The 27289-nt window shown below is 53.7% G+C and overlaps 16 protein-coding genes across 16 annotated transcripts; 11 read left to right on the forward strand and 5 right to left on the reverse strand.

The window, feature by feature from the left end:
* Positions 1-24: 24 nt before the first annotated feature.
* On the reverse strand, positions 25-1496 carry CC84DRAFT_1087597 (FAD dependent oxidoreductase; the record flags this gene model as incomplete). Its single annotated transcript, XM_018174208.1, has 4 exons — positions 25-255; positions 310-898; positions 950-1247; positions 1304-1496. The coding sequence occupies 4 exons, from the start codon at positions 1494-1496 to the stop codon at positions 25-27; spliced, it is 1311 nt and encodes a 436-aa protein (XP_018038392.1).
* A 603-nt stretch (positions 1497-2099) lies between these two features.
* On the reverse strand, positions 2100-4167 carry CC84DRAFT_1162045 (uncharacterized protein). The gene is made up of 2 exons (XM_018177891.1): positions 3707-4167; positions 2100-3650 (listed from the first exon to the last, which is right to left on the reverse strand). Exons 1-2 carry the CDS (start codon positions 3793-3795, stop codon positions 2216-2218), a joined length of 1524 nt encoding a protein of 507 aa, XP_018038393.1. The 5' UTR covers positions 3796-4167; the 3' UTR covers positions 2100-2215.
* A 127-nt stretch (positions 4168-4294) lies between these two features.
* CC84DRAFT_533906 (nuclear localization protein-like protein NPL6) lies at positions 4295-5984 on the forward strand. The gene is made up of 2 exons (XM_018186646.1): positions 4295-5418; positions 5473-5984. Exons 1-2 carry the CDS (start codon positions 4382-4384, stop codon positions 5903-5905), a joined length of 1470 nt encoding a protein of 489 aa, XP_018038394.1. The 5' UTR covers positions 4295-4381; the 3' UTR covers positions 5906-5984.
* Positions 5985-6562: 578 nt separating this feature from the next.
* CC84DRAFT_1087241 (uncharacterized protein) lies at positions 6563-7815 on the forward strand (the record flags this gene model as incomplete). Its single annotated transcript, XM_018174190.1, has 3 exons — positions 6563-6647; positions 6700-7622; positions 7678-7815. Coding segments are annotated over 3 exons (1146 nt in total), but the record flags the coding sequence as incomplete, so codon positions are not given.
* Positions 7816-8995: 1180 nt separating this feature from the next.
* On the forward strand, positions 8996-10887 carry CC84DRAFT_1256968 (uncharacterized protein). Its single transcript, XM_018184682.1, has 2 exons — positions 8996-9796; positions 9873-10887. Exons 1-2 carry the CDS (start codon positions 9106-9108, stop codon positions 10586-10588), a joined length of 1407 nt encoding a protein of 468 aa, XP_018038396.1. The 5' UTR covers positions 8996-9105; the 3' UTR covers positions 10589-10887.
* Positions 10888-11488: 601 nt separating this feature from the next.
* On the forward strand, positions 11489-12329 carry CC84DRAFT_534035 (uncharacterized protein). Its single transcript, XM_018186647.1, has one exon. The coding sequence runs from the start codon at positions 11589-11591 to the stop codon at positions 12162-12164; it is 576 nt and encodes a 191-aa protein (XP_018038397.1). The 5' UTR covers positions 11489-11588; the 3' UTR covers positions 12165-12329.
* Positions 12330-12788: 459 nt separating this feature from the next.
* On the forward strand, positions 12789-13167 carry CC84DRAFT_534037 (uncharacterized protein). The gene has a single exon (XM_018186648.1). It carries the CDS (start codon positions 12897-12899, stop codon positions 13086-13088), a length of 192 nt encoding a protein of 63 aa, XP_018038398.1. The 5' UTR covers positions 12789-12896; the 3' UTR covers positions 13089-13167.
* Positions 13168-13420: 253 nt separating this feature from the next.
* On the reverse strand, positions 13421-15311 carry CC84DRAFT_1256969 (uncharacterized protein; the record flags this gene model as incomplete). Its single annotated transcript, XM_018184683.1, has 2 exons — positions 14404-15311; positions 13421-14325 (listed from the first exon to the last, which is right to left on the reverse strand). Exons 1-2 carry the CDS (start codon positions 14855-14857, stop codon positions 13421-13423), a joined length of 1359 nt encoding a protein of 452 aa, XP_018038399.1. The 5' UTR covers positions 14858-15311.
* A 1259-nt stretch (positions 15312-16570) lies between these two features.
* Positions 16571-18498, forward strand: CC84DRAFT_1087424 (electron transfer flavo protein-ubiquinone oxidoreductase-like protein; the record flags this gene model as incomplete). Its single annotated transcript, XM_018174203.1, has 2 exons — positions 16571-18348; positions 18399-18498. The coding sequence occupies 2 exons, from the start codon at positions 16571-16573 to the stop codon at positions 18496-18498; spliced, it is 1878 nt and encodes a 625-aa protein (XP_018038400.1).
* A 660-nt stretch (positions 18499-19158) lies between these two features.
* On the forward strand, positions 19159-20245 carry CC84DRAFT_1162050 (RNA-binding domain-containing protein). Its single transcript, XM_018177892.1, has 4 exons — positions 19159-19673; positions 19723-19728; positions 19777-20146; positions 20194-20245. Exons 1-3 carry the CDS (start codon positions 19493-19495, stop codon positions 19974-19976), a joined length of 387 nt encoding a protein of 128 aa, XP_018038401.1. The 5' UTR covers positions 19159-19492; the 3' UTR covers positions 19977-20146; positions 20194-20245.
* A 162-nt stretch (positions 20246-20407) lies between these two features.
* CC84DRAFT_1162051 (uncharacterized protein) lies at positions 20408-20692 on the forward strand. Its single transcript, XM_018177893.1, has one exon. It carries the CDS (start codon positions 20442-20444, stop codon positions 20664-20666), a length of 225 nt encoding a protein of 74 aa, XP_018038402.1. The 5' UTR covers positions 20408-20441; the 3' UTR covers positions 20667-20692.
* Positions 20693-21313: 621 nt separating this feature from the next.
* On the forward strand, positions 21314-22970 carry CC84DRAFT_1256972 (beta-lactamase/transpeptidase-like protein; the record flags this gene model as incomplete). Its single annotated transcript, XM_018184684.1, has 3 exons — positions 21314-21745; positions 21793-22412; positions 22473-22970. Exons 1-3 carry the CDS (start codon positions 21559-21561, stop codon positions 22968-22970), a joined length of 1305 nt encoding a protein of 434 aa, XP_018038403.1. The 5' UTR covers positions 21314-21558.
* Positions 22971-23140: 170 nt separating this feature from the next.
* On the reverse strand, positions 23141-23399 carry CC84DRAFT_1214582 (uncharacterized protein; the record flags this gene model as incomplete). Its single annotated transcript, XM_018182647.1, has 2 exons — positions 23141-23327; positions 23380-23399. The coding sequence occupies 2 exons, from the start codon at positions 23397-23399 to the stop codon at positions 23141-23143; spliced, it is 207 nt and encodes a 68-aa protein (XP_018038404.1).
* A 535-nt stretch (positions 23400-23934) lies between these two features.
* CC84DRAFT_1162054 (uncharacterized protein) lies at positions 23935-25205 on the forward strand. The gene is made up of 3 exons (XM_018177894.1): positions 23935-24590; positions 24646-24736; positions 24793-25205. Exons 1-3 carry the CDS (start codon positions 24164-24166, stop codon positions 25115-25117), a joined length of 843 nt encoding a protein of 280 aa, XP_018038405.1. The 5' UTR covers positions 23935-24163; the 3' UTR covers positions 25118-25205.
* Positions 25206-25656: 451 nt separating this feature from the next.
* Positions 25657-26622, reverse strand: CC84DRAFT_1162057 (uncharacterized protein). The gene has a single exon (XM_018177895.1). It carries the CDS (start codon positions 26399-26401, stop codon positions 25763-25765), a length of 639 nt encoding a protein of 212 aa, XP_018038406.1. The 5' UTR covers positions 26402-26622; the 3' UTR covers positions 25657-25762.
* A 42-nt stretch (positions 26623-26664) lies between these two features.
* CC84DRAFT_534191 (uncharacterized protein) lies at positions 26665-27215 on the forward strand. Its single transcript, XM_018186652.1, has one exon. It carries the CDS (start codon positions 26861-26863, stop codon positions 27134-27136), a length of 276 nt encoding a protein of 91 aa, XP_018038407.1. The 5' UTR covers positions 26665-26860; the 3' UTR covers positions 27137-27215.
* The last annotated feature ends 74 nt before the right edge of the window (positions 27216-27289 follow it).

The raw sequence follows: 27289 nt of genomic DNA on the forward strand, positions 1-27289 counted from the left end.
TCCATAGCGTGCTGTTAAAATCCCTCACGACGGCAACACCATCGCAGAGATGTTCGCCGATGTGGGACGGCCCTCTATCAGCTCCGCCATCACCAGACCCGTTGCAGGTGCCTGGCAAATGCCCCAGGCACCGTGGCCGGCTGCGAGAAACACACCACCGTCGCCGCTTTTGAGCGTCTTCAGTCCACCGCCGAGTTTGGCATCTGGGATACGGCATACGAGTGGGCGTCCGCTTGCTGTTACAGGCCTGAAGCACTGACATCCAGTTAACACAGGCTTCTCTGAAATTCGAGGATCTGTTAAACTTACTAGAGCTTCCCTCAGAACCTCCATATCCTTCCCATCCACCGCCGCTATCATCCCGGCAGCGCACTTCTTCATCTTCTCAATTGCATCGGGCTTGACTTTGACATCCGAAGATTGCTCTGGTAAAGGTATCGTTGTGCTGTTCAGACCGGCAAGGTATAGTTCTCCCCCTACCCGTGAGAATAGCTCTGGGGAGAAGCCGACGTCGTCGGTTGCGAACAGGGCATGGCAGACTTCGGTGTCTGCATTTTCTGGAGAGTGGTGGTGGTTGCGTACCAGGAGGGAATGGCCAGCGAGAGATGAGATCGGTATTCGGGTTGTAGATTTGGGGAAGAGGGTGGAGAAAACGCGAGGGGACCAGGCGCCAGAGGTGATGACGAGCCGTGTGCACGGCACTGTGCCTATTAGCATATGCCAATCCAAAGGAGCGCGATACATACACTCCGTCTCTGTGCCGCTTTGGCTTATCCTGACACCATTCAACTGGTTTTCCGCATCTCTCGAGACGGATATGGCTCGCGCAGGATAATGCAACTGCACTCCCTTCTCCAAACACCTCGCCAGTAGCCACTGGCAGAATCTTAACGGATCTCTGCCACAATTTTAGCTCAGTTCCCTCCTTCATTCACACACGTTCACTCACATCTGCGCCACTGTGTCCTCTTGACTGATGACCTCCAAGCCCTCCTTTACCTTCAACCATACCGGCCCCCTCGCACCCAAACTCTTCTCGGACTTCGTCGCCTGCGCCCGACTCGTCCCATCCGCCAACCAATCCTCTCCACTCCCTCCAACAGCAGACTCGCTATCCTCAATCGAGCTCAGCGAGACACCCGTGCTGGGAGCATACCCCCACGTCTTCCGTCCATCGTGAGCATTGGCGAGCTCCTGGTGAAGCCTAAATGACAGTGCACCAAGCGAAGCACTCGACGGCGCGAACCCTATTGCCTCGATCAGGAATCCGTCCCATAGAACCAGCATCAAGTTTGACACTTACAGTCCTTGGCCAAAAAACCCCCCGCAAACCCCGACGCGCACTGGAACAGCTCCGCACTAGAGTCGATAACATGTATACTCTCCGGCCTCGTTCCCCCAGACCTCGAAAGATAATACGCCGTTGCGAGCCCAATGATTCCCGCGCCCAGAATCACCGTGTCGCCCTCACATTCCTTCTCACTTTTCGTGCTCATCATGAACCGTGACTCGGTATTTCGTAGTAGTCGTCGTCGTCGCGCGGCGGGGCAATGAGGGAACGCACCACCCACACCCACCACTGCAACTTTTATAACAACCGCGCCCGCAACGCCGCCATCATGGACATGAGGCTACCCTACGCAAATATCGTCTGATCTCGTGCGCCGTTCTGCGTTCTTCGAACGCGCACCCAGACGTGTGCAGCACGCATCGTACGAGTTTTACCGTTGGTACGGCGGGCCAGGAGCACAGAGGAGGCGCGATTCGCTTCCGCCCACGACGCGTGACCCAAACTGGACTGGACGGTGGCGTGACTTTTGCGCGCAGCATGCCACTTGAGGCGGGCGTGCAACTCTTTTCATGCAGCTGCGAGGAATATACCCGTTGTACATATTGAGATGTGGAGAGCTCAATGGAAGATCTCTTGGTAAGGGTGTGCGTGAGCGGTGCCAACCAATGCCAGATCCCAGGATGGTGTGCTCTGGGTTGAGTATCTGGCAAAGCGTTTGAAGATACACTGCGCACAGGAAACCGTTACAATCTACGTGCGAGCAGAGAAAAGATATTACTACTTCTGTTGTACCAAAGCGGAAGAAGCTCATGCGCTCAGAAAGAATATCGGATCTAACCAAGATACCTCACTACCACCACCGCGACCATTAATGCCATTATCCAAACCCAAGTCTCGACCCTTGTGTCCTTCGCTATTTCCCGATTATCCCCCCAGGCTCCTGTTCATGACACGAATCGACGTCTCAACCTCATCCTTAATTTCCTGCGTAATACCCTCCGGCCCTTCTGCAAGCAAGACACCACCCGTAGCATCATCCGTCCCCTCGCGGAGGTGACCATAAGAGCGAATGATGCCCTGAAGAGCCCTCTTATCGTCTACAGGCGACTTTGGCCTGGCAGGGAGCGTAGCAGCGTCAAGCTCCTCGATTGCGGTCCTCAGCTTGGCCTCAGCGACCGCTTCCTCATGGTTAGTGTACTGGGTAAGCTCAGTCGGGTCGGCGGTCGTAGGTTCAGTGCTGTCAGTCCAGTAGTGAGAGCTCGAGGTTGCCTCCCTACGGCCATAGCCCTTGCCATCGTAGCGTGGATGGCCAGAGCACTGGCTGGTTAGGCGACCCCAATGGCCAGGGCATTTTTTTCGCTTCTGTCCCGCTTCGGAAGCGCCATCATACACGATGTATGCGACACTTTCACCATAGTCGTTTGAGCTAGAAGGAGATTTTGAAGCACAGGTAGCGAGAGAGTCGACCAATGGTGCGATTGGGAAAGACTGGTCGAAAGAAGCTGGCTCAACCTCTGGTATCGTAGCATGAACCAGCATAGTAGCGTCATAGAGATTCGGAATGTTGGTCTCCACAGCACCAGTGGGTATTTCTTCAAAGATTGGAAACCCGCTCTCAGTGTCCAAAGTCTTGGTGCGCTCATAGTCGTTCTCATCGGGGACAAGGACGCTGTCAAAATAGCCTGGCGCATCATGTCCTTGCATGGATGGTGCTGAAGGCGACGTGATCATGATACCTGGAGGTGCCATGTCCTCGAGAGGAAGATTGGTACCGGGCATGGGGGTGGGAAGTGGCTCGATTTCGAGATCGTCATCTGGAGAAGCGGAACCAGTGCTTCCTTTCTTGGCGTTGCTGATGATGGCCTCCTGTACAGATGCGCACTGTAACGGGGCGGGCGTGTCTGGGACAGTACCAACCGGAAACGTTCCCAGACCGGAGGGGGTGCCTAGGGATATTGGAGTGTTTTCGCGAATCAGTATAGGGACAGTGATGGGCGATGAGTGGTGGACTCGCAGGCTGGAGGAGCATGAGATTGTACGCGTCATAGGTCCGAACATGGGCACATTAGCTGGAGACGCTTCGAAGTTGAGAGAGACGGAGGGAGTCTCCTTGACTGGCGTATGTGGAGTTTCGGTTTTGACAGGTGGCTCATCCTCGCTCTTCTTGCAGCTGCTTTGACTTGAACGCAGAGTTCGTAAAGACTTCATGCTTCGCAACGAGCCCAGAAGACGGTGGCATCTTGAGGGGCTGTCTCGGCCAGGGGATATATTGTCGTCACTGCGCAGGAGACCGAATTCCTCCACGGTGGAGGACGCGGCCTTTGGAGGAGTTATCTGTTTGTTGGCCGGAGTTCCTGGGCTAGATTCGAAAGTGTAAGTTGTCTTCGTGTTATACGATGGAGGATCATGTGGTACCTGGAAGGGACTTGAGTGCTCTCTTTGTGGGAAGAATAGAGTCCGGAGAGACTCTTCTTGGTCCGGACGGCAAGACTCTTGAGCGTCATCTTGTGTCAGTTCGTGCCTGTCGAGCCGGCGGGTGTTGGCATATGCGGGCGATGGGATGGCACGAGGCTGGCGGAAGCATGCAGGACTTTGGGTGTCGGACCGCCTGTGTTTGACACCAAACCAACTGCTCTTGCAGCTGTCGCTATTATCTTCGGAAGATGAAAGAGGAAGGTTCCCAAGCTAGTAAGGAGTATAGGAAGCAGCTACAGCTTCGCCATGTCGTCGCAATTCCTTACTTCCTTGCTCGTGCCTTCCCTCGAATGTACTGCCTACTCATTACTAAAACACAGGTCAGTCCATCCGCTAATCATATTGAGAAACGGCCAAAACCATCTTTTCCTTGCTACTCTAGAACCTTTCCTGGTGCAGTTGGCAAATCCAGCTTGTGGGTGGAGAGGACGTTCACGTGACGACTTTGCCGTTGGTGGTCCGAGCTTGAGAAACGGCGCGTTGCGCTCCTAGCTTGCGCGCGCATCCCGATCGACCTTCACCGTCACCCATTGCGCGTTCTCTCACTTATACATTCCCTGCAGCCGCGTCGCAATCACTCGACTTACCCTCAACTGCCAAGAGTGACTCGACACCATGGCGCGCGGTCGACCGTCCCGCGCAGCCGCTCGTCGCAGCACGCCCGCGACACCAATCACCTTTGACGACGACGACGAAATGGAAGTGGTCGATGCGGCCGCCGAGGATCGCGCCGAAACCCCCGCTGATGAGGAGGACGTTGGCACGCCTGCGCAAGAATCCGAAGAGGAAGAAAAGGCAGCCTCAGAACGCTCCGCTACGCCTGTTGTGCAAGTGCCACGCAAGAAGCGCCTTGGTCGCCCACCCAAGAATCGCCCGCCGGATTGGAATGTCATACCCGACGATGGCTCTCAATCCGGCACTCCTGTCAAGCGCAAGCGTGGCCGACCAGCGGGTGGGGGCTTCCGCGGGCGTCCCAAGGGCGGTCCAGTACAGGCAACGCGTGTGGCTATCGACAAGGAGGGCACAATGATGGACGTTGTGAATGATGAGGTGGACCTACCGGAAGACCCTGAGGGCGAGAAGAAAGTCGATAAGCTCGGAAATCTGCAGGACGGCCGAGACTATCGTGTGCGCGTCTTCACAATCAGTGGTCGTGGAGATAGACTTTATATGTTGTCCACCGAGCCAGCGCGATGCTGTGGTTTCCGAGACAGTTATCTGTTCTTCACCAAGCACATGCAGCTCTACAAAATCATCATCGACGACACAGAGAAGCGGGACCTGATTGATCGCGAAATTATCCCTCACTCATACAAGGGTCGAGCCATTGGTGTGGTCACGGCTCGCTCAGTGTTCCGCGAGTTCGGGGCGCGCATCATCATCGGAGGCAAGAAGGTCATCGACGATTACTATGAGACCGCAGCGCGCGAGAGGGGTGATGTCGAAGGCGAGCTAGCGGAACCGCACGATAAACTGCCACCACCTGGCGAACCCTACAACAAAAACCAGTATGTCGCTTGGCACGGTGCCAGTAGCGTCTATCACACTGGAGTCCCCAGCGTACCCTTGGCCAATGGCAAACCATTGCCTGGTAAGCGGAAGGTTAATATCACATCTGCAAATTGGCAGTTCGAGCACGCGAGTTCCTCTAGGTAAGGAGAGAGCCTACCTCTCGCACAGAGATCCCAACCGCTAACTCCTTAAAGCCGCTTCAATGCGAATCTCTCCGCCTTGCGAAGGGCAAACTTAAATCAAGGCATATACGACCCGCATACCAACCTCATGACCTATCCGAGGACCACACAGCCGACTCACGCGAAGTGGGAAGAGGTGCCACAAGAGGAGAGCGATGTGCCTCCGCTTGTCCGCAAGCACTACTTTGTCGTCGACACGTTTGTTCAGAAGCCGCCATATACGAGCTTAGGATTGCCAGGACCAGATGCGGACTTCCTCGACGTTGGAAATAACGGATTGCCTGATTTGGAAGAAGAAGATGTCCAGTCAATGGCACCGGAAGCACGCGACACTTACATCCAAGCAAAGCAGGACGAGACCTGGTGGAGGGATCAATTCCAGTCAGAATCGGTCGACGGTGCCAGGCCAAAACTCAAGATAGGGTTCTCAGGCGTTCCGGTTTGATTCGGATCAATCACGAGAGGGGAGTTTGTTTAGCGTAAGATACCAAGGCGTGTCATGGGATGGCGTATGTAGGATTATCATTGGAAGACACGCTGCACGCTGTTTTGCTCCTCCCACACTAAGTATTTGGCGTAGCGTTTTCTCTATTCTCCTGTGGATTAGTCCCCTTTAAACGTTAAATTGTCTCTGTTCCGGGTCATGCCGTCGTTCGGTGCGTCCACTTCTCCTTTGTCTGTCTTAGCCACCTTTCGCCGAACTAGACCATGGCTACCTAGCACGAGGCTCAACCGCCGGTAGGAACGCCACTTACTCTGGCCCAATAAAGGAAACATGCTCCCCATATCTCAACTACACGCTAGATAGATAGTACACTAGTACGGGGGTTGTTATGTGGCAAAACAAAGACCAGGGTCACTAATATCAAACCTCAGAACCTCAGACATGCCGAGAATGGTAAATCCATGTATTCTAGTATTCTGTACAATCACACTGTGTCTGGGGCTACAAAACGTCCACCATGCTGCTAGGGCACTTCGCGAATCAGACGAACGTTAGTTGCACGGGACCTTTGCTTGACGTAGCAGCATTGTCAAAGTCAGGCGGCTGTACGTATGCTTTGATTGCCACTGTATATTCTAATAGTTCGTAGATACTGCTGGCCGGTACTGCAGCCTTGGATCTTTCGAAGATGGAACGACGTGCTGCTTTCCATGTCCTATCCAGGACTGGCTCTATAAACCAAGTACATTCACGCTACCTGTAAAACGCGCAACAATAGTTGACAAACACCGCAGATTGGGAAGACCATCTCCGTATCCCAAACTACCTCTCCGTCCTCTCCGTGACCCTATGCCTTTTCCTCATGCTATCTTTCGCCGTTCTTCCCCCGGAAGCAACACACCGCCACTACCTTTCCATTGGCCTCCTTTTCTCGGTCGTCTTCATTTCACTATCCTTCGCCATTCCAGTTACGATAGATCCGAACGTGTGCTTCGATATTATCACACCGCACGACATGCACACATCCCAGTCATGCGCCTGGACAGGTTCTTTTATGGTCCTCGGCGGCGTGGGCAGCGTCGTCTGGGTCTTCCTCCGGAGTCTATGGTTGCACATCCGGATCTTCTGGGACAAAGATCCGGGAACGAGGTTCATGTGGGGCAGCATCATATTTGGAATAGCGATGCCTTTCGTCTCGTTGATCGCGGTGCTCTCCGTAACGGGACTGAGTTATCGCATTGGTCAAACATGCCTGCCCAGTCATGAGCATGCTATCGTGACATTCTGGATCTGGCTCATCTTTTTCGCGATCTTGGCCTCTCTTCTGCAGATATTCATCTCGGGGTACGGCTTCTACGTGTACGTTCGGTCTCTGCGACGTATGCGGCGCGAGTCGGCAATCGACTCCTTCGAAAGAGGTCACCTGAGGCGGACAACCGAATCCTGGGGTAACGTGAGGAGACTCTTCCTTTCGCAGTGGCGCAACATCCTGGTTAGTGTATTCGTGATCATCGGCAGTATCAGCTTCTTCGTCGTGTTCTGGACGCAGGATGGGAAGCTAGGACGCCTGTTCAACGACCCGAACAACATCATGACCTTGAAGACTTGGATCATCTGCCAGGTCCCGAGTATGGGCAACAAGCAGGGGTGTAATAAGTACGTTCAAGACTTTACTGTGGATCAAGTAACCGTGCTGGTGTCATTGATTTTGGCTTCTGTAAGTACAGTCCCACACATGCTGTATCAACAACACCCTTCTCATACCTTAACAGCTCATCGGCATATCCATCTTCATCCTCCTATTCCGCGCCACCATGCTCCAAGCCTGGCTCGCCCTCTTCCGCCGCCTTTACCACCGCGCCGTTCACCACGGCCGGCCGCCCGCCCACCCCGCAACTCACACCTCTTGAGGACGCCGACAAATACCAACCACGCCCTTCCCCTAAATTCCCCTTCATCTTCCGCACCAACACCATCGCTAGATCTCCATCTTCGCAACACCGCAGCATCGGTAGAAACCCCGACGGCCCAAGTGCCGGAACAGAACTCAATACACTAGGAAAGCGCCCGATATCTCAGCGCAGGACCAGCGAGACGGTGCTCCTCAGCCCTCCTGCACCCGCTCGTCTCGACACCTCATCATGGAGGTCCATGTCTTCGAAGAATAGTAGCCGTGCAGGGACGCCCGTTACACATGCACAAACCTTCCAGCCTACGAATGTCCGCCTCTCCCAGACCCAACCTACTTCTCCTCTAACAGATTCGTACATGCCGTCGCGTTTAGCTCCATTACCGCCGAAGTTCCCACCAAGCGAACGATTTGGGATTGCGGCAGGGAAAACCGAGAAGATTGATGCGACGAGGAAGAATGAGTTGAATGTGAGGCGAACACCGGGTAAGGTGAGGGGAAGGGTCAGTGCGCCAATTCCGGCGAGCTTTGTGCATGTCGAGGGTGCGTTTTTGGGAGGAACGGGTCAGGAAGTAGACGAGGGGAAGGGGTTGGGGGTGCGGGGCGTCATTGTTTAGGCGCGGGTCACGGAAGTCAGTGGCATCCTTTGATTCTGTCATAGTGTGAGCCTGTTTTCCGTAGTCATGTGCAGACGATCCAGTCATATCAATAGATGTCTTTTTCCATCACTGCAATGCACAAGTTCCATGTCTACCTTCGAGGCTTACTATCAAAAACGCCATTCTGGAACTTGTATTGTAGGAGCGAGGCTGCGCCCTCTGACTGAGGCACCAGGCTTAGTACGAAAATCCGGAGCAGAAAGGAGGATTTGTGAGCTGTGCTTTGCATGGATTTTTAATAACAGCACGTTCAACACGGGAAGTTGTACCACGAAGCCTGCCCATTGGGATTATCTCTGATTGAAGAACAGCTCTGTCATCTCCCAGCTCTTCCTTCATTTCTGCTAATCACTCACAATTTTTGTTGCTTTCCATTCTCGTTACCTCAGGCAAACAAACAGTATTACACAGCCTCGCACGTGTGCGTATTGTCTGCCTATGGTTGCCTAGTTCCCATCGTGGTACAAGGGTGGCGTCTTAGCGCGGGGCGCATACACTGTATCCTCTACATACTTAGCCTACCGCCCGTCCACTTCTCACTTCCACCCAAACCACGACCAAAATCATTGCATATTACTCTCTGTTCCTCCTGCACGTTCATATTCACATGTAAAGCTTATCGCTTCACGACAATGGCTCCAACGCGTAAGTCTACATCCAAAAAGAAGGCCACCACTTCTGCATTGTCAAGAGTGCGCAAACGGCCTCATGCGGGGACGATACACGGCGACAATGCCCATATGCAGCCAGACCCGAGAGTCAGGAATCTTCTCAACGCTTCGAATGGCACATTTGCGCAGAACGACGTACCTAATTTGACGACGAGTGGAGAGCGTTCCAATGAGGACTCCTCTAGAATTTCGGCATCCTGCTGCTATTCTACGGGGCTGGTCGATTTACCAGACCCCCATTCCGATGATGTAGTTGTCATTGATGACGATGAGCCGAGCGATAGCACGCGAGTTGTCATCGACTTGACGCAGGAACCCGGACCCGAGCCTCGATTGGAAAAGAAAGACATATTCCCGTTCTTGAAGCTGCCCTCGGAGATCCGCAACCAGGTCTACCTCGAGCTGATACCCAGCTGCTATGAAATTTTCTACGGCTACAGAAATCTCCTTAATGCCAATGGTCGACGCGTCCCAGGGCTCGTCACGGCGAGAGACAAGAATGGGGTTGTGTATTCACGTTGGGTTAGACGGAAAGTAGAAATACAGGGGTTCAAAGGACCTCGCACTCGCGTTGTATCATGTGAACAGCGATTTCCCCCCGTCGTGCTCAATGTTTTTCTCCTCAACAAGTTTATCTGCAATGAAGCACGTGGTAAGTCTTCTCCTCAAACACAATATCAGATTTCACCAAGGTCCCCTTTCTATACGACGACTGACTAAAAAAATAGCGGTTTTATATGGAAAGAACACATTTAACTTCAACATAAACGCAGTCGCAAAAAAGTACGACGAGTCCAAGGTGTTCGGCCTCTTCGCCGACCCCGCCAGGAAGCACCTCCTTCGCGAACTCCGGCTCATTACACTACTCATCGATGTGAACGATGGCTCTCATCTCGCCATTACACGCCACCGAGAACGTCTTCATCAGTTCATGCAGGAATTGCAAAAATACTCGCACGACTCGGAGCACAAGTCCTTGTTGAAGAGGCTGAAGGTCGACTGGTTTGCCACGTCACTCTACCGAAGTCGTAATGGTGGTCTTGTCCCTATGATGCCGCGAGTCATAGGTATACCCGATGCCGCTATGCGCTCCGCCGATGGAAACCAGAAGAACTACATCTTCGGACTAGAGGGCTTGACTGCACTGAGTGGGGTAGAAGAGGTTGAGATCAACGGAGCGTATGTTCCATCGTGGTTTATCGAGTGTTTGACGCGCTGTCTCAAGGGGAGTGCGGAGGCGCCTCCACCTATTAATTATCCGGAGCTCGTGGTTAGAAAGAAGAATAGGGATAAGGGAAATGGAGCTAGGAGGACGTATAAGTACGTCGCGGTGTCTACGAAGAAGTGGTGCGATCCCTGGCTGAACTGGACGGAGTTTGCGGAGAACGAGGGAATTGAGGTTCCTGAGATTGACCGGTTTAGGCTTCAGGGTCTGCGGTGCTAGGGAAAGGAATGATGGGATATAGTTGCCTCGATAACGCGCGTCAGGGACGAGGAAGGATAAGATGGATGCATGAAATTGACCCAGGTAGGCAGAATTGAGCTTATTTCCGCCCTTTGAGTGAGGCGGTAAAGGCTCGCCCCAGGCATACCGATCGATTCTGAGCTTTACGAATCCAGATGAAGGAACTACCCATCGTATGCACACTGCATTCCAACCATACGCTTGAGGTAAAGAAATGGACGCCGATCAATCAGTCGTTAGGAATTAATGCAGCTTACAATATATATATAGATATAAAGGCTTAAATATTTGATTGGAGAAGGGTTGTTGTTGAGTGTGGCGGAGCTGGGATGGAGGACATGCGCAACTCAGCCTGGTCGCACCTGCCTCGCCTTGGAGAGCCCACCATCATGCCTATGCCTTCTCAATAGCCCAAATATTCGCGCATGTCAGATCAGCGTATATTCAAGGAAGGCAACAGAACCATCCAGAACCATCCAGTATGTAATCTTTCCAATACGAGCCTTTGGACCTTAGATCACGCTCTTTCCGACTCTTACGTCTATACCGAGGATGTGACAAAAAAGCAATCGAAAGCGAAATTTTCGTAGCCTACCTCGATAACGATGACATCATTCCCTTCGAAGCATTGTCCAATGTTTAGGGCAGTCTGGAGACACCGAGTCTCGATCCAGTTAAATGGCAAGCGCCTGAACATCACCACGAACTTGTACATTGCGTTGCGATATCTGCGCCAAGACGACGCAGACAGAATCATGTGGGTTGATGCGGTATGCATTGACCAAAATAACCTTCAAGAAAGAGGTCATCAGGTCTCGCAAATGTGCAACATATACTCTTGCGCGGAGCGAGTCATATTCTGGCTTGGTGAAAATACATCCTACATCGATCAGCTTTCAATACTCTAGAAAGACTAGAGCGACTGTACGACCAGCAGTCTTGTAGCGAATGGCCACTATATGAGCATACTTGGCTGAAGATGTGGAGAGAATTACAGCTTGACTGGACGAAGCACACAGAACGAGAAGTCAAGATAGGGCTTACAGAGCTTATGGGAACAGCTTGGTTTAGGAGGGTCTGGATATCGCAAGAGGTGGCAAACGCGACGGAAGCGATCGTTTGTGCTGGAGACAACGTTGCCAGCTCACATATATTCGCTGCGGCGCCGATCATGAGGGATATAAAACCAAGTCCACTCTGCCAAGCTGTTCTCGATAACATGCCCTGTCCTCTGAGGAACGTTACCTGGTGGAGCCTTCAGCCTGACCTCCTTACTCTTCTCCGAAAATTTGGAAACAGTGAAGCCAGTGATCCTCGAGACAACATATACGCTTTACTCGGGATATCTTCCGATGGTGTAAAAGCATTAGTACTGCAACCGGGCTATACTAAACTAGCGCGTCAACTTGTTCATGTTGCGTCCACGCTCATTTCCGGGAGCATAGCTGAGGCGCCTTCGCCATTCCCCGACATGACATCATTATTGCGCAGCACTATGTACTTACCCTACGCTATTATCGATATGATCGCTGAGACAGACTCGGTCGTCCAATGACAAGTTTTGCTCGGAGTGACAATTAGGGCTTGATGGTATGGCCGGAAGACGATCATCTCATATATCGCGATCAGTGTCAACTAGACATGTTACGATTGAAACCGACGCGGCTTTCGAGATTATAGTATCATTCTTAAAGACGGCTGCGACAATTAGGCCAATAGAGACAGAAGCTCTAGAGACCATCTCTTCAGTTATCGGTATCGGTGATATTCGTCCAAACCATCTCCTTAGGTATTTTCGAAATAGCTGGCTTCCCTTGGAAATGAGAGCACACCTGAGCTGTTGGGTTCATACATGTACGAATGCTATGATACGTCTCGCGCAAGATGGCATCACCGGCGGCGGAAACGATTTCAAAGATGGCAGTTGAAGCGGGGACAATTCGGAGTCGGAATACGCGTGTCAGAACTCACTACATGCACAAGTCGGTGCAGGGGGTAAGACCTACCTTGCTTCCAGAAGTCGGGCGCAAACCGGACGGGAGAAGGTTGACTGGGGACGGCAAAGTCTGAAAGCATTCTACCTACACATTATGTATATCCGGGTGACTCAGTTCACTCGTACTTCTGTCATGTCTCTATATACAGGCCGTCCGATGCACCATCAATCCATGACTGTTCCTCCTCACTTCGGTACGACCTACGAACCAAGCCTAGACCCCCCCGCATCCCCGGAAGTAATATCCAAGCAGGCAGGTAAATGCAATGCTTAAAGCCAAGATGAAACAGTATGACTTGGCCGCGGGCGCGAATCGCTGATCGGACGGCATTGACCTGTTTGGCGCATCTCTCCCGTCCCCAAGTTTCACCCTGCGTTAGGCACGCTCATATGCCGTGTCAATACCAGTGGTCCAGTTCTGCAAGCGCGGAGCTCACGACACCTCAGGCGCTGCCTTCTTTTTCTGAGGCACCTTGTGTCTGATATCACGAGAGTCCGATGACATCATCTAAGCCGCCAGACTTCTCTACCTGTCACACTGGAGCATCGAAGACAATAGGTGGTAGTGGTAGTATGTTCATTACCGTCAGATCGACTGACATTTTCTATACAACAGGCTATTTGTAGTTGTAGTTGTAGCTGGTATTCCACGGCCCATCCAGGGATCCGTTTGCCTCCCATATCCAGCCCATCCAAAAGATCCATCTCCAAGCCCAAATCTCAAACCCCCAAAGAAGATATGTATCAGTAACGCTCCCGTGCATACATTGAGTGCCCGCGCTCGACTCTACCAGTGGTCAAGCCAGGGAGAATCTTTAGTTCCTGGCCTTGCCCACACCAGCGACGTTCAGGCCGGCAAGCTGGAGAAGACCACCAGCACCCTGAGCGCCGGCAGCAGACTGGCCGCCTTTCTGGCTCGCTGCAGCACCAGCTCCGGCTCCGGCCCCAGCACCCGCGGCACCGCCTCCAAGGATGCCAGAGAGAGCGCTGGTGAGCTGAGAGATGATGTCGTTGGCACCACCGGCACCGCCAGCACCACCAGCGCCCTGGAGAGCGGCGAGCGCCTCCTCGAGAGCAGTCGCGCCTCCAGCGTTGGCCTGCGCGTTCGCGCCGTTACCGTTGTTCTTGCCCTTCTTGCCTTTGCCGTTGTTCTTCTTGCCGTTGCCGTTGTTTGCAGTTCCGTTGCCGGCTGCTGCGGTGCCGTTGGCGAGAGTGGCACCTCCAGCGATGGCAGTGGCGTTTCCAGCAGCAGCATTGGCGGCGTTACCGTTGTTCTTGCCCTTCTTGCCCTTCTTTCCATTGGCTTTGCCGTTTCCAGCAACAGCAGTTGCGTTTCCTGCGGCTCCAGCAGCAGCTCCAGCAGCAGCTCCGGCAGCAGCTTGATCTGCGGCAGCTTGGCCCGCAGCTGCGTTGCCCTTGTTCTTGTTACCCTTCTTTCCGTTGGCTTTGCCATTTCCAGCAACAGCAGTTGCGTTTCCCGCGGCTCCAGCAGCAGCTCCGGCAGCAGCTTGGCCTGCGGCAGCTTGACCCGCAGCTGCGTTGCCCTTGTTCTTGTTACCCTTCTTTCCGTTGGCTTTGCCATTTCCAGCAACAGCAGTTGCGTTTCCCGCGGTTCCCGCAGCAGCTCCCGCAGCAGCTTGCCCGGCGGCAGCCTGGTTTGCTGCTGCAGCGTTGTTGTTATTCTTGTTCTTCTTTCCCTTGTTGTTCTTCTTGCCGTTGCCTACAAGGTGTGAAGTTAGTTAATGCCAGAGAAGTGAGGTTTGATAGCATGTTGACCATGCACCCAGGCGTTACGTACCAGCGTTTCCAGCGATGTCGGTGGCATTTCCTGCGGCGCCTGTAGCAGCTTGTTGGCCTGCAGCAGCTTGTTGGCCTGCAGCAGCTTGTTGGCCTGCAGCGGCCTGCTGAGCTTGCTGGTTTTGCTTGTTCTTCTTTCCGTTGCCTTGACCGGCCTGAGCTTGTCCATCTGCGGCGCCCTGATTGGCGGCATCTGCTGCAGCTTGGTTGTCCTGGCCAGCAACTTGGGCGTCGGCGTTGTCGGCCTTGTTACGTGCCATCATGAGAGCATCTCGAAGCTGGAGTGTTCGCTTTTCGAAGTCCGCAACGACCTCGCGGCGACCAATGTTGGGCTGTGAGATAGCGAGATCCTCGGTACCGGTTGTGACAACAGGCCCAGGCTTCACAAAGGGAGCCGGAGCTGCGGTAACGAGAGCCGCGGAAAGGAGAGTTAGGAGAGGGATTGAGGTCTTCATGATGAAGAAAGTAATTCAAAGAGGGTTGATAAAGCAAGCAACTGGAAGTTAATGAAAATGAATGGTGAGCTCAGCTCTCGAAGAAAGGAATGTAATGAAAAGTGCCCTGCACGGAAGAACTGAAGGACTGGACTGGGCGTGAAGTTGGAGTGAGGATTTGTTAGTGGGATGGTTGGCTATGAGATATATACCCTCGAGCCGCTTTGACCTGGTGTGCATATTTAGAAGCAAACCGATGTCATGTTCGGCCAAGACAAGCAACCAGATCCTCGTTTGGGCACATCCCGTGTGCATCTAACACTCCATGCCTGAGAAGCCTCGAGGTTCTAGGCTCGCAAGGGAAGTCACCTCCAAGACCCCCAGTTTTCTCTTACAGGAACGAAAGCTTAGCCTAGGCATCGAACATGTGGGCGATGATAGGAGATCGCACGAAATAACGTGCAAAGAGCATTGGATGGCACTGGGCCAGCGCCATGCACGGCCATTAAAGCTGTCGGGAGCTAAGCGGGCCAATACGGTCGAGCGATGTCAAACTGTAGCCCCAACGTCTGCTGTCGGAGATCTTGTAACAGACAGGCCAGGATGCGGGGGAACGAGCGAAAAAGCTTGTTCAAACGCATGAGTTTGATGTGACTGAGGCACCCAGCGGATCAGGGGGTTTTGAAGCTTACCCGGTTTCAGGGTAGCCCCAGCCCAGGAAGAACGTCACGACTTGGAGCCTCAGATCAACCACCAGGGTGCGCACACGTGAGATGACATTCTGATCGTGGGAAGGTGCGTTCGTATGAGGCAAAGAAGGCGTATGCGAGATCCGTGTTGGTGTGATGCTGCAACTTTTTCAGAGCTTTGAACGCTTCGAACGCGTACGCGTCGCTTTTGGTGAAGCGCAGGAATTTGTCATTTTGAACAAACATGCAGAACAACGATGATCCAGCATCAACAGCCGTCAGTGCGGGTGTTTGCCCCAGGCTGGGTTTCATTTCACGCCGATGTTCTGGGCTCGATCAGTCCCCGGAGGCGGGCTAGGTGATTTGATAGGTGGTCGTCTCTTCTGTCACGTCTCGACAGTAAACGGCAGAGAGGACTGACCCAGTTATAATAGCCCCCAGGGTCGCGACCGGGAGGAAGCGATGCGAAGCGTGTGCACGTCAGTAACAGGAGCCAAGACTGAAACCCGACAGCCAAGACTCTGAGACAGCGCTCGCTCAGAGATTCTGCTGCTGGCGGCACTCGATCAGAGAAAAGCAAATAGCAACTATACATCCCACGCTTCCAACAACTTGCTATAGAGTCTTCCTGGGACGTAATAGGTTGTTCCACCTTCCGTCATCGGTGAAAGCATACCATGTCGGCGAAACCGCGAAAGCCCGCCGAAAGATGGGGGTAGGCTTTGGCTTGTGGTCCTGCAGCAACCTGGACGAGAGCAGCATCTGCGTCGCTGAAGGGGAAGGTGCTGTCTTCACAAAAGCGTCCTTTCAAAGGAGGGTCTCTTGAGGACGAACGGACAAACTGGCCAGTGAAGATGCGCGTATTGTCGGTTTATAACCAGCGATCCATTTTCCGGTTAGCGCAACCTCGGTCTGCGGAGCAGCAACCGAAGCCGGGAACAGCGTCATGAATGGCCAGCGCTCTGTGAATCCAAGAATGGGGTTGCGGGCTTCTATGTCCTTTCTTTCTTCCGCCGCCGCCTGCACCCTCACCGCACCTGCTCCAATGGCTTCCCGGTCACTCGCAGCGTCGCTGCCTCGACGCCTCCTCCCGTCACCACGCGCTGCGAAGTTTGCGCCTCGAACGTTTTGCACCGCGCAGCGAACACATTCATTCGGGGGGGCGTACCGTCCTGCGCTGCGTATTGCTGGCCAAAGAAGGGCCATGTCCTCTACCGCTCGCACTCGCTTCGCCCAGGTCCGCGATGACGACCCACAGCAGATTGAACGCGAAGCAGACGAGGTCGATGTTTGTATTGTTGGTGGCGGGCCTGCAGGGTTGTCGGCTGCTATCAAGCTCAAGCAACTGGCCAACGAGGCCGGCAACGAAGACTTTCGGGTGCTGGTTCTCGAGAAGGCTGGAGAGCTGGGCGACCACATTGTCTCTGGCAATGTCATCGAGCCGTCTGCACTCGATGAGCTTCTTCCCGACTGGAAGTCAGAGGACAACCCCAACCGCTACGAGCACATCACACCGGCCAAGGAAGACCGCATGCGCTTCCTTACCAAGACCGGCTCGATCTGGATGCCAAAGCCTCCGCAGATGAACAACCACGGCAACTACATAATAAGCCTGAACCAGTTGGTGAAATGGCTTGGCGAGCGGGCGGAAGAGGTTGGCGTGGAGGTATATCCTGGCTTCGCGGCCTCGGAGATCTTGTACGACCACGAAGGTGTCGTCAAGGGTGTCGCAACAAATGACCTCGGCGTTGGCAGGGACGGCAACCCGAAGGACTCGTTCGAACGTGGTATGGAATTTCACGCTCGTGTGACATTGCTCGGTGAGGGCTGCCACGGCAGTCTTTCAAAGCAAGTCATTAAGAAGTACGATTTAAGACGCGACAGCCAGCACCAGACATACGCACTTGGTATCAAGGAAGTCTGGGAAATTCAACCAGAGAAATTCCAATCGGGCTTGGTAGCGCACTCGATGGGATACCCTCTGCCCAAGGATACCTATGGTGGGGGCTGGATGTATCACTTTGGAGACAACATGGTGAGCATTGGCTTGGTAACAGGACTGGACTACCCCAATCCATGGCTGGCGCCCTATGGCGAGTTCCAGAAAATGAAGCAGCACCCCTACTACCGCGATTTTCTTGAGGGGGGCAAGTGCATATCGTACGGAGCTAGGACACTTGTAGAGGGTGGCTTTCAGTCAATACCCAAATGCGCATTCCCTGGTGGCGCTTTGATTGGCGATACCGCCGGGTTCTTGAACGTACCCAAGATCAAAGGCACCCACACGGCGATGCGGTCTGGCATGCTTGCAGCCGAAGCTACATGGGACGCTTTGCAGGGCAACCCAGAGGGCTCTGTGTTCCTGTACGATTACGAGGACAAGTTGCGCAATTCGACCATCTGGTCAGAGTTGAAGCAGGTGCGTAACATGCGACCGTCTTTCCATAAGCTTGGGTTCTATGGCGGAATTGCATACTCGGGTCTGGAGGCATACGTCTTCCGAGGGAAGACGCCCTGGACACTGAAACACGGGAAACCCGACCATGCCGCCACTAAGACCGCGGACGAGTGCCAGAAGATCGAGTACCCTAAGCCAGATGGTAAGATCAGCTTCGACATCTTGACAAGTGTCAGTCGCAGCGGCACCAATCACGAGGAAGACCAGCCTGTCCATCTGCAAGTCAAGGACTGGGATGCGCATGCTCAAAAGGAGTGGCCCAAGTACAAGGGCGTCGAGAACCGTTTCTGCCCCGCTGGAGTATACGAGTATGTCGAGGACGACAGCAAGGAGTTGGGCGTCAGGTTTCAGATCAACGCCCAAAAGTAAGTCCACAACCCCGCGCTGTGTGCATCGCAAGGCTAACAATATGCAGCTGCGTACACTGCAAGACATGTGACATCAAAGTACCGGATCAGGACATCAACTGGGCCACTCCTCAAGGCGGCGAGGGCCCCAAGTATGTATTGACCTAAGTTGAGAGACTTCTCCTGCACTGCATTCTTGGCTTTGGAAGTACACGGAGTTATTGGTATACCTGTTGTTCAAGTGAGACCCTGTACACTAGGCATGGATCAGAAATTCTACGGTGGGCTGTATCTGGATCCCGGATCAATTGTCCGGCGAGGCCACCGATCAATGCATATATTCGGCTACCACCGGTCAGACCTCCATCCAAAGCGTTTCGTTGCATATGCGCTCTGCCAGTATTGCTGAGCTGGTCCGCACCCACTAGAGCCGCTGAGTTGACCCCGGCATCCCAGACGGGCTGAGCAGTGAAGCGTACTTTGATGCCCAAAGCCAGCCCGGTGTGCACAGCCTGCCAATGGCGCGAGAGAAGCAGACGTGGCCATTGTTCGAAGCTCCCCGGGATACATGTATTGTGCACTTGTATTTACATGTCGCTGCCGCCGGTCTGCACAAAAGTCTCTCAGCATCTCGCCGCCTTTGCTAGCTTGTCCACGTGACGTGTGCCAAGTCTGGGGTTTTGATCGCTTCACTCAACCGGTCAACGCCGCGCCTGCACCGCCCGACTCTTCATCGGCCGCGCAAAGCGAACCATCGACCCCCGCCACCCGCCTCATCTCTACCACCCCGTTGCTGGTCCTGCCTGGTCTCGTTCTGCCCGTTAACACGCGCAGACTTATCTGGGCCCCCCCGCACAAGGCTTCTCCCGTGTCGCCTGCCCATTTCTACAGGTCGCAACCTTTCCACCCAGGCCATCAGTTGCTCTCCAAGGTACGACACGCCGCTGCTCTCTACCATGTTCGACTCGCGCGTCTTCCTGGGAACCTGCCTCCGCGCAGTCTGGCCAGCCCGCTTGCTTTCGCATCTTTCACTGTCGCAGCCCCATCCCGCTTGGCCCTGAGTCCCCGATTGTATTCTGCACAGGCTCCTTCCATTCTGCACCTCTCGCTCACTTCCAGCTCCAGGCTAGGTTCCCGCTGACAAGGACCGCACAAAGCCGCCATGACCGAGGTGTCTAGCACCCGCCTCTACTTGGGCAACCTCCCGCGCAATGCCACCAAGGCCGACGTCGAGGCCCATTTCCAGACCCATGGCACTGGCGAGATCACCGAGATCAAGCTCATGAATGGCTTCGGCTTCATCGAGTACAAGGACGCGATGGACGCGCGCGACGTTGTCCCTGGTAAGCGACGTCACTCTGCCTCCCATAGATCCGTGCTAATTTGCGCCAGCCTTCCGTATGTACAGAAGCCGCTGACACCCAATGCACCACCTGACTGTCATAGATGGATCCGACTTTATGGGCGAGCGCCTCATCGTCCAGTTCGCGCGGGGATCTCGTCGCAACGAAAACTTCACCCCCAACGAGCGCGCCGCTCCGCGCCCTCGCCGTACTCCGTTCAGGATGAGGATTGCCAATCTTCCCGTGGAGACCAGCTGGCAGGTTAGATACCCCGATTCTTGGATTTCCTGTCTTTCCGGTTAGCGCCGTATATCCGCAATCTGGAAAGGCTTTGTTCAGCGTGCTCCCCGTTCCTGCGTCTCTGGATTTGGACTCCCTTTAACCTCGCGTCTACAGGATCTCAAAGACTTTGCCCGTCAGTCTGGACTGGACGTCGTCTATTCCGAAGTTGGCCGCGAACGTGACGGCACTGGGTAAGCCTACTACAACCCAGCGAAGGCTTCGCTTCTAACCGAGGCAGATTTGTCGAGTATGAAACGGCTACCGATCTCCAGACAGCCGTCGAGAAGCTCGACCGTCGTGAGTTCAAGGGACAAGAGGTCAAATGCACTCAGGACGTGTCTGACCCGCCCCCGCCTCCTCCGTTCAAGCCTCGCGCACCCTACGGTGGTGGCCCAGGTGGGCCCGACGACCGCGGCCGTGACAGGTACCGTTCGCGCTCTCCTATGGGCCGTCGTGGTTACCCACCGGCGCCGTATGACGATTACTATGACCGTCGAGGACCGCCGCGCGGCTACAGCCCGCGTCGTGATGACTACCGCCGTCGCACTCCTCCGCCACGTGACTTCTATGATAGTCGCGATAGGTATGGGCGTTCGCCTCCTCGCCGAGGCCCCGCTGATGATTTCAGCGCTCCCCGTCCTCGCTATGACGCAGACCCGTACGATTCTCGTGGTGGACCCCCTCCGCGCCGCTATGATGACCCATACATGAATGGTCATGGTGGGCGTCCTCCTTACGAAGCTCGCCCACCGTCTCCTCGTGGTGGCAGCGGACGACCCCGTTCCCCTGCCGGTGGCCGTCCTCCCTACGAGGGCGACTATCCTCCTCGCGGCCGCTACTAGGAGTCAGATCGATCAAGGATGAGGGGGTGCTACATCCCTTCACCGATGCGTTCGGCCAGATGGAAGTATAGTCATAACCCGCCAGCCCGGGAAAATGAGCTCACGTAACATGACGAAGTTCACCGGCACGCGTTTTTAGGATGGTATCTCAGTCGATCGGTGTTTTTCCTACACTTGTCAGAGGTGCCCTATCATGGAATTTTGTACGATCTTGGACCTTTGGGCACTATGGCTTCTACGAGACAATAAGCACTCAATTCCTGTTCTGGGTGTGCTCCTCTAGGTCTGGAGATATTATGGTTTCCAAAAATATTCCGCAGCGAAGTTGCGCGTGTGTATGCTCTTTGGGAGGGCTCGCGCGCAGACTTGAAAAGATAGGCTCCGTTGATTTTGTCTTCTTCTAATACGATTGGTGTGTACACTAGTGCCTGGTGGCGTGTTTGTGGGTGGTTTTTTGCTGGCACATGAAAATGAAAGTCAATTGTCTTCAAGTCATCCACGTATGAACGTGCGAAAGTGATGGTGGTCTCACAAAATAACCAAGCACCAGATTATGTTTAAAATTTCACTATGGGCTTCTTTAAAGGCACTGGTTCAAACCACGCGATCGGTACAGCGGAGGTCATGTTCGGCGGGGCGAATATCCCGACTTCCCGTCTTCGTACTTCTCGTTTTCGGACATATTTTTGCCCCAAACGGTGTAGTCTAAACATGAGGAACCTGACGACGAGGAGCATTTAAGAACGAGGCATGGCTCGCGAATGACGCACATGCAGCGAGATACCGCTACAGGGTCAGATATTCCTCCAAGCAGTAAACGGGCTAAACCAACAGACGCGATACTCGGATCCGTAACAATGGCAATCTTCGAGCAAAGACTGGACGAGGCGGCGAGTGGTACCAACAGAAAAGTGCTCGGGGTTGTCTGTATGGCCATGAATCGAACTGGTATTCCAGCCCACACTTCCTCCACTGCCATCTAACCCATTCCCCAGGCGACACCCTCCTCTCCCACGCCTCAGGCCACACTTCCCTCTCCCCCACCGCCCAACCCATCACTCCTCTCTCCATCCTCACCCTCTCCTCCTGCACCAAGCTCCTCACCACCCTCACCGCCCTCCGCCTCGTCCAGGCCTCACCGCCCCTCCTCTCCCTCGACTCAACTACCCTAATTGATGAGCATCTCCCCGAGCTCGCCGCTCAGCCCATCATCACATCCGCTCCCGGCGCTCCTTTGACTTTCGAGCAGCGCAGCAAACCCATCACCCTCCGCGCACTGCTGACCCACGCGAGCGGCTCCGGCTTCGACATCTTGAGTCCGCAGCTGCAGGCGTGGCGGCGGAGTAGGGGCGAGCCCTGCGCGGCGCTGAGTGCGGGGTTGCCCGAGGCAGTGAGTGCGCCGGGGTTATTTGATCCTGGGGAGGGGTGGGCGTATGGTGGGGGGTTGGATTGGGTTGGCCTCCTCATTGAAAGGACTTGTGGGGAGGGGCTGGGAGTTGTTATGCGAAAGGAGGTGTGGGATGTGCTAGGGTGTGACTACCGCGCGGGTTTTTGTCGGAAAGAGCTCGAGGATGAGGTTGTGGAGGTTGTCACACGGAGCGAGGATGGGGATCTGGTGAGTTGCGATTTTTGTATGTGGGTTGAGTGGAATTGGAAGGTGCTGATGAGAACGTAGGCACCGTTCAAGTATCCGCCGACGGAGATGAAGAGTGAAAGGGGGAGTGGAGGCGTGTACTGCTCCTCTGCGAACTTCGTGCGCGTACTCGCCGACCTGATTTCGCCGACGCCCAAGCTTCTGACAGCGCAGACCTTGGACTTGCTCTTCAGCGCGCAGTTCGGCGAAGGATCGAAGCCGCTTGATTCTCTGCGACAAGCTTCGCCCGTCTTCAAAGGTATGACTGGTGCGCTTACGGGTGAGTTACCGGCGACTGCAATCAATCATGGGCTGGGCGGACTGCTTGTCACTGAGGATAATCCGGATTTGGGAAGGACGAAGGGGACAATGACGTGGGGTGGCTCGTGCAATTGTTTGTGGTTTGTGAACAGGGACGTTGGGATTGCGGGGTGGTATGGGAGTTCGATGTTTCCGCCCGGAGATCCGACCAGTGGGGAGTTGATGGGGGCTTTTGCGAGGGAGGTTTGGCAGAGAGTTCGGGAAGGAAAAGGGCAGTGATTTACAGTGAGCATGTAGATATACAGACACATGTATAAGTATGAGACTCAAGTTGATTGTTGTCAAGGATAGCTAGATATTCTGAGTCCCTTCCTCCGTGTCTCTCCTTGAACAGTACGATCGCCCCCACTCGGGACAGGTTCCTTCCAATCCTTTTCCTTTTGATCACGTCAGTTTTGTCCAGTCCACCATATCTCGAATGATGACTCACAGTTCTTGAGGTGCACAATGCGGCCCTTGGTGTTCGAAGCGTGGCTGCCATATGCACGCTGGTTGGTGACCTCCTCAGCGGAGATGCCCTCGGGGATGACATCGGCTTGGTCGGCAACCTTCTCGGCCGGGGGCCAGACGGACTTCCTGTGGACTTGTTAGTGGGTGAAAAGACGGATTTGAGATATAGGAAGCCTACCAGGGTTGGGTGGGTGCCATTTTGTTCAAAAGGGTGACTGGGATTGTAGGGTTGTATGAGTAGTTGTCGGATAGTGTTGGCCAGAGTGAGGTCGTTTGGAATGGTCTATTTGTATTGTAGCACCCGGAGACTTTGTGTCGACTCTCCTGTGCTGATCAACATTTCGACTCAATCGGCAGATGTCAAGTGTGGCATTTTGGTAGGGATGCTGCATCTTCTTTCTCTAATGTGCGCACACAGCCAGCACATGAAACCTGTCTTGTTCACGATGATGATTTGTGATCGCTGGATGTACTCTAAAGAGCATCGACATCAATATCGATGCGCCACATGCGTCCGTACCCACCACCATGCTCGCATACGAAGGGAGAAAAAGGACCGATTTTGAGATTGAATCGGACCAAACACTGATCTCAAGGACCATCTAAAAGTTGCTCAGATGCACTACTATTATGTATTAAACAGCACTGATTGGTGTTGTAAAGTCCCATTGCAGATGGCATCATCCAAGCTTGAGTGTACGATGCTCATCACGAGGCCGACGCGTACGCGTAACGATGCAGCCAAGAGTATCTGCAACGCCCTCGAATGTGCTCACGTATTCTAATGCAGACCCTGGGGCTTGGCTGGCAAGCCGTAACGAACATTCACTACCCCTCACCCATGATACGAATCGATGAGTACCGCAACACAAAATGCTCGTCGCAATATCCCTCGTTAGCTTGCCGCTTTGCAATTTTCTCTTCCCAAATCTCATTACCATCGCAGAACTTGATCCTCCGCGATGGCGGATAATATCCTGGCCTCAGTCCGCTACATTGTCAAAGACCCCACCACTCCCCCCGACGAAAAAGGCTACATCCTCCACTATGCCGCGCCCCCAGGCTTCCCACAGAACAACTTCAAAATCGAGCCCTACAAAAACATAAAAATGCACGACCTGCGCAGATCTCCCCTCAGCTACTCGGAAAACGGGATGAGGATTGCCAATATCAACAGCGAAGGCATGAACCCAGAATTATTCGACGACGACGCGTGGATAGAAAGCGTGTACCTGCCAGAACTACACCGTAGCTTGTGCAAAGCGCTGGGCGCGAAGGATATTACGATTTTCGACTGGATGCTGAGGAAGAGGGCGGTGAGCTTTCCGCAGAGGAACAAAGGGGAGGAGAATGAGGATCAGGCGCAGCCGAGTTTGAGCGCGCACATCGGTAAGCAGCCATGACCTGTACCCTTTGTAAGTCGCAGCACGCTGAATTGACGCAGACTACACCACGGGAGAGTTGGATGGCCGTTTAGAGCAGTATTTTGGCGGGGACAAGGAGAAGGTGAAGAAGTCGCGGTATCAAGTCATCAAGTACGCTCACCTGCTCACGTTGCCGGCATACTAGATACCTGCTCACACTTCCACAGCATCTGGAAACCCCTCACGGGCCCCTGTCGCGACTTTCCCATGGCCTATCTCGATCCTCGCTCCGTCGATCGCGAGAAAGATCTCTATGTGGTCGACGAGGTCTTTCCAACCGTCGCCAACGAGGTCTTCCAGGTCCACTACAACCCAGACCACAAGTGGTACTGGGTGCCAGACCAGCTGGACTGTGAGATTGCAATATTCCAGGCATATGATTCGGAGAAGGGCCAGGAGCTTGCTGTACCGCACTGTTCGTTTGATCTGGGTGCGCGCGGCTCGGGGATTCCGAGGCAGAGTATTGAGGTTCGGGCGTTTGTGTTTTATTAATGTATCTAGAGATCACTGTCTCTGGTTTCGAGCGCCTAGCCGCCCATGAAGTTCCATATGTTACTCGAATTTATGTGCCACGCCTTCAGAGCTTGTTGGCGTGGCCTTGGGTCTTTCGAAGACGTTGGAAAAGTGGGACTACGTTACCCCGCAATGAGCGGGAACTGAGCTTGGCCTTTTGTGATTGCATGGGTGCGATGCTGGTGAGCATGTTTGTGTTGGTTTTGCTGTCGTTGGTGATGCAGGTGAGCATGTTTTCCACGTGCATCGATTGGCTTTAGCGCGTAATGAGACACGCTACTCTTACCTGGGTTATTCCAAGGCTATCAAGCGTTTGGGGTACCCATGATTCCTTTCTCAATTAGATCTATACCCAATTTCATCAATCGCCTTGGCGGTATGCAGGTTTGGTCTGATTGGTTTATTCGCCTTGAGCTTCAATGGCGAAGACTTTTTAGACGTTTTGATAAGGCTTTGTCACAAAGCTTCGAATGTAAATTGATATGGCCGAGCAGGTACGAGAAATGAAGAAACATCATAGCAGAGCTTGGTTTTAATCTTATGCTAGCAAGCGCAATATATGTGACGCAATCTTACATCGAGCGCCCACCGATCTGATCCCAATACTTCCTTTCCAATTCTCTTCTAAGGAGGAGTAGCCGCCGTCTCGGTGCTCGTCAACTCAGCGCAATTCTGACCCGACTGGTCCACTGTTATCTGTGCAGCACCATCATGGCCGCTCTGGCACGCCCCACTGGCAGCAACCAAGTTGTTGTTCGAGAAAGTAACGGGATCCAGGCTGGCACTATTGCAGGGCAGCGCGAGGAACGTCGTGCCGTTGTTTCCAACGCATGCATCTACGCCGACAAGGTCCGGACGGAAGCCTGCGGTGAAAGATCGCTGCACTGCGAGCACAGGCTGGCCGTTAACGGTGGAGGCTTGAAGTTGGCGATCAGCTGCGGTGTTGACGCAGGCGGCATCGACCATTTCACCATTGTTGCGGAAGGTGATACATTCGTTGCCCGGGACTCCTTGCGTCTCCTTCAAGACGATGGTGGTTGCGCCCCTCGCAAGGGCACCGCCGCCTGTTGCGGCTTGGTTGTTGTTCCCGCCAGAAGTCGCCTGACCGCCCGTCTGTGCATTCTGCGTGGCTCCGTTCCCAGTCTGCGCTGCCTGACCCTGCTGGGCTGCGGCATTCCCGCCTTTTCGTCCTTTGTGATGCCTGGGCGCAACGACTGCCGCCGAAGCCGTCGCCGCGATCATGAGAAGGATGGAGAACTTCATTGTGCTTGTCTTCAACAATCAAATCGAAAAAGGGTATATAAAAGTAAGTATATTCAGAAGAATTGCAAGGTGCAAATGAATGGATGGACCAGCCAAAAGAATGGAAAGTTGCGAAAGGAAGGAAGAAGCGGTGGATGCCGATGAAGGAGCATCGTACACCACATTTCCTTACTAGGCATTTATATGTGGATTCGAAACCAAGTGAGATGATTGCGAGGAGCGGCTGGTAGCCGCGTGCAAGGCGCTCGTTGAGACGCACTATAAGGAGATCACGCAAATGAGCTAACTTTTTTAGGAGTTCGGAGACGCTGCAGGAATACCTTAGCCTCGTTGCGTTGCCCTACACACTTCTACACTCGACCGACACTACCAACACACCTTTGCGAAAATCTTCTTTATCTTGAGAACATATAGAGATAGATGTGAACACTACATTCGGTGTTGCGACAATGCATAGTGATGGAGCCTTTCGCTTACATGCCTGCATCAGGCCTATCGCGACATTCGACATGCGGTTTTGTGAAACTGCAATCGTGCCAGAGGGCAAGTTTCATGTGGGCGCACCGAAGGTTTACAACCCTTGTTCCCGCCATCCTATGTACGATTATACGACTATACGATTATACGTGGTTTGGCCTCGGCGTGTGTAAGGTGGTAATAAGGTTATGTGGTACCTATGGTAGAATGGGACGGCGCAGAGAGCTTGATAATTTTTCTCGAAGTGGCGATGAATAGCTTTCGATTGCGTTCTCGGAAATGCTGTTTATCTTGGAAGTTGAACAAGGTGGAATGAGAATAATATGTACATGTGAAGAAGCTCAAACGCTACAGGCACCCTTCGCACCGGAATCCCCCTAGAAGTCACTCGGCGATAGCCTTCTACAAGCA

The sequence above is a fragment of the Paraphaeosphaeria sporulosa genome, assembly GCF_001642045.1.
Source record: "Paraphaeosphaeria sporulosa strain AP3s5-JAC2a unplaced genomic scaffold CC84scaffold_3, whole genome shotgun sequence".
Lineage (NCBI taxonomy): Eukaryota > Fungi > Ascomycota > Dothideomycetes > Pleosporales > Didymosphaeriaceae > Paraphaeosphaeria > Paraphaeosphaeria sporulosa.

What these genes read in the sequence shown, in the direction of transcription:
- CC84DRAFT_1162050 (XM_018177892.1), top strand. Translation starts at nt 19,493, where the DNA reads ATGACCGAGGTGTCTAGCACCCGCCTCTACTTGGGCAACCTCCCGCGC.
- CC84DRAFT_1162051 (XM_018177893.1), top strand. Translation starts at nt 20,442, where the DNA reads ATGACCGTCGAGGACCGCCGCGCGGCTACAGCCCGCGTCGTGATGACT.
- CC84DRAFT_1162057 (XM_018177895.1), bottom strand. Translation starts at nt 26,401, where the DNA reads ATGAAGTTCTCCATCCTTCTCATGATCGCGGCGACGGCTTCGGCGGCA.
- CC84DRAFT_1162054 (XM_018177894.1), top strand. Translation starts at nt 24,164, where the DNA reads ATGGCGGATAATATCCTGGCCTCAGTCCGCTACATTGTCAAAGACCCC. An exon ending in GAGTTTGAGCGCGCACATCG is followed by an intron (nt 24,591 to 24,645) that starts GTAAGCAGCCAT and finishes GAATTGACGCAG; the next exon opens with ACTACACCACGGGAGAGTTG. An exon ending in TCGCGGTATCAAGTCATCAA is followed by an intron (nt 24,737 to 24,792) that starts GTACGCTCACCT and finishes ACACTTCCACAG; the next exon opens with CATCTGGAAACCCCTCACGG.
- CC84DRAFT_1162045 (XM_018177891.1), bottom strand. Translation starts at nt 3,795, where the DNA reads ATGACGCTCAAGAGTCTTGCCGTCCGGACCAAGAAGAGTCTCTCCGGA. An exon ending in AGCACTCAAGTCCCTTCCAG is followed by an intron (nt 3,651 to 3,706) that starts GTACCACATGAT and finishes TTTCGAATCTAG; the next exon opens with CCCAGGAACTCCGGCCAACA.
- CC84DRAFT_1256968 (XM_018184682.1), top strand. Translation starts at nt 9,106, where the DNA reads ATGGCTCCAACGCGTAAGTCTACATCCAAAAAGAAGGCCACCACTTCT. An exon ending in TATCTGCAATGAAGCACGTG is followed by an intron (nt 9,797 to 9,872) that starts GTAAGTCTTCTC and finishes CTAAAAAAATAG; the next exon opens with CGGTTTTATATGGAAAGAAC.
- CC84DRAFT_534035 (XM_018186647.1), top strand. Translation starts at nt 11,589, where the DNA reads ATGTGGAGAGAATTACAGCTTGACTGGACGAAGCACACAGAACGAGAA.
- CC84DRAFT_534037 (XM_018186648.1), top strand. Translation starts at nt 12,897, where the DNA reads ATGACTTGGCCGCGGGCGCGAATCGCTGATCGGACGGCATTGACCTGT.
- CC84DRAFT_533906 (XM_018186646.1), top strand. Translation starts at nt 4,382, where the DNA reads ATGGCGCGCGGTCGACCGTCCCGCGCAGCCGCTCGTCGCAGCACGCCC. An exon ending in GAGCACGCGAGTTCCTCTAG is followed by an intron (nt 5,419 to 5,472) that starts GTAAGGAGAGAG and finishes AACTCCTTAAAG; the next exon opens with CCGCTTCAATGCGAATCTCT.
- CC84DRAFT_534191 (XM_018186652.1), top strand. Translation starts at nt 26,861, where the DNA reads ATGGAGCCTTTCGCTTACATGCCTGCATCAGGCCTATCGCGACATTCG.